This window comes from Microtus ochrogaster, chromosome 21 (genome assembly GCF_000317375.1).
Source record: "Microtus ochrogaster isolate Prairie Vole_2 chromosome 21, MicOch1.0, whole genome shotgun sequence".
NCBI lineage: Eukaryota > Metazoa > Chordata > Mammalia > Rodentia > Cricetidae > Microtus > Microtus ochrogaster.
The window spans coordinates 376,367-377,913 of record NC_022022.1 but is presented as its reverse complement, the minus strand read 5'-3'; the positions used below and the strand labels follow the sequence as shown (position 1 = coordinate 377,913).

General features: G+C 42.9%; 1 protein-coding gene across 1 annotated transcript in view; it reads right to left on the bottom strand.

Moving 5' to 3' along the window:
• Nucleotides 1-1,547, bottom strand: part of Tsacc (TSSK6 activating cochaperone) — a 17,470-nt gene that overhangs the window by 11,282 nt on the left and 4,641 nt on the right. The window contains exon 2 of the mRNA XM_026784037.1: nucleotides 1,100-1,159. Coding sequence (XP_026639838.1) covers nucleotides 1,100-1,136 — 37 coding nt within the window. The 5' untranslated portion in view covers nucleotides 1,137-1,159. The remainder of the gene's footprint in view (nucleotides 1-1,099; nucleotides 1,160-1,547) is intronic.

Below are 1,547 nucleotides of genomic sequence, written 5' to 3'. Positions count from 1 at the left end.
AGAGCTAGTTCCAGGACAGGCTCCAAAACCACAGAGAAACCCTGTCTCGAAAAACAAAAGAAAACAAAAAAATTTGGAGCTTATCAATTCAGCTAGACTGTCTGGCCAGTGGACTTTATCCACTGAGCCATTTCCCCAGGCCCTCAGATATCTTTTACAATGATCCTAAGAAGTGGGTATATACTTACTACTTCTATATAGCAGCACTATACTTGAGGAATCCCATGTTTGGGAAATGTAGTCAGGATTCTATAACTGTCACATAACCGTGCCAGAATTAAACCTGGGTCTTCAGACTGCACAGCTGTGTTCTACTTACTGAGAAACTCTATAAAAAGAACGTATCAAAGCCAGGAGTGGTAGTACATGCCTACTATCTCAGCAGCTGGGAGCCTGTGGCAGGTCTATTGCAAATTGGAGGCCAGGATGGGCTATAATAGCAAGAATCTTAAAAAAAAAAAAAAAAAAAAAAAGAATGCTGGGCAGTGGCAGTGCACATCTTTAACCCCAGCACTCTGGAGTGGATCTCTGTGAGTTCAAGGCCAGCATGGTCTACAGAGTCTCGTCCAGGACAGCCAGGAGTACACACCAAGAAACCCTGTGTGTAGAACAACAACAACAAAAGCTGGATGCAGCAGGTCATGCCTATAATCCCAATATTGGGATGTGGGGTGCTTTGGCAAAAGAGTTGTCTCAAATTTGAGGCCACTTAGGCTACAAGATGAATTCCAGGACAACTGTGGCAATGAAGTGAGAGCTATCTCCTCCTTCACCCAAAAAATCCCCACATGTCCTTTCTAAATAACCAAGTTACCAGGCCAAACAAACACAAAACCAGAGTCATTTCTGCAAATGCCGAGTAAACCGGACGGTGGTGGCGCAGGCCTTTAACCCCAGCACTCGGGAGGCAGAGGCAGGCGGATCTCTGTGAGTTCGAGGCCAGCCTGGTCTACAAGAGCAAGTTCCAGGACAGGCTCCAAAGCTACACAGAGAAACCCTGTCTTGAAAACAAACAAGCAAACAAAAATTAAAAAAACAATGAACGCTGGCAAATAAAGAGGCTAGCTTTTGAGGAAGGGGATAGGGGCCCGTGACACACCTTTTTGGTCAGTAGGATTACTAGTCTGCTGCTCCATCTCAACAGCAACAGGTGCAGTGCCTGGGAAAGAATCAGAAGACCACAGTCAAACAAGCCTGTGTTTCCTTTTTTTTTTAATAAAAAAAATTGTATTTACTTAGAAGCATTCAGAATGTCAACAAAACAGCTGCAATTTTTTTTGCAATTACAGAGTGGTATTCAGTTAACAGAACAACAATTATCTTTGTATAAGCTGCATCAGAGACAACTGAAGATGAAAAAAACTAAAAACAAAACACAAAAAAAAACTACCGTCCCCATATATAACTAATTTGTGCTGTGCACCAACAAGAACCTGCTTTAAATTTCCATGCCAATTTACAACCCCCAGACTGTACCAGGCAAGGTTAGTGGCTATTGAAAATACCACTAGGACAGGGCTATCTAAAGACACATTCGGTAGTGTGTT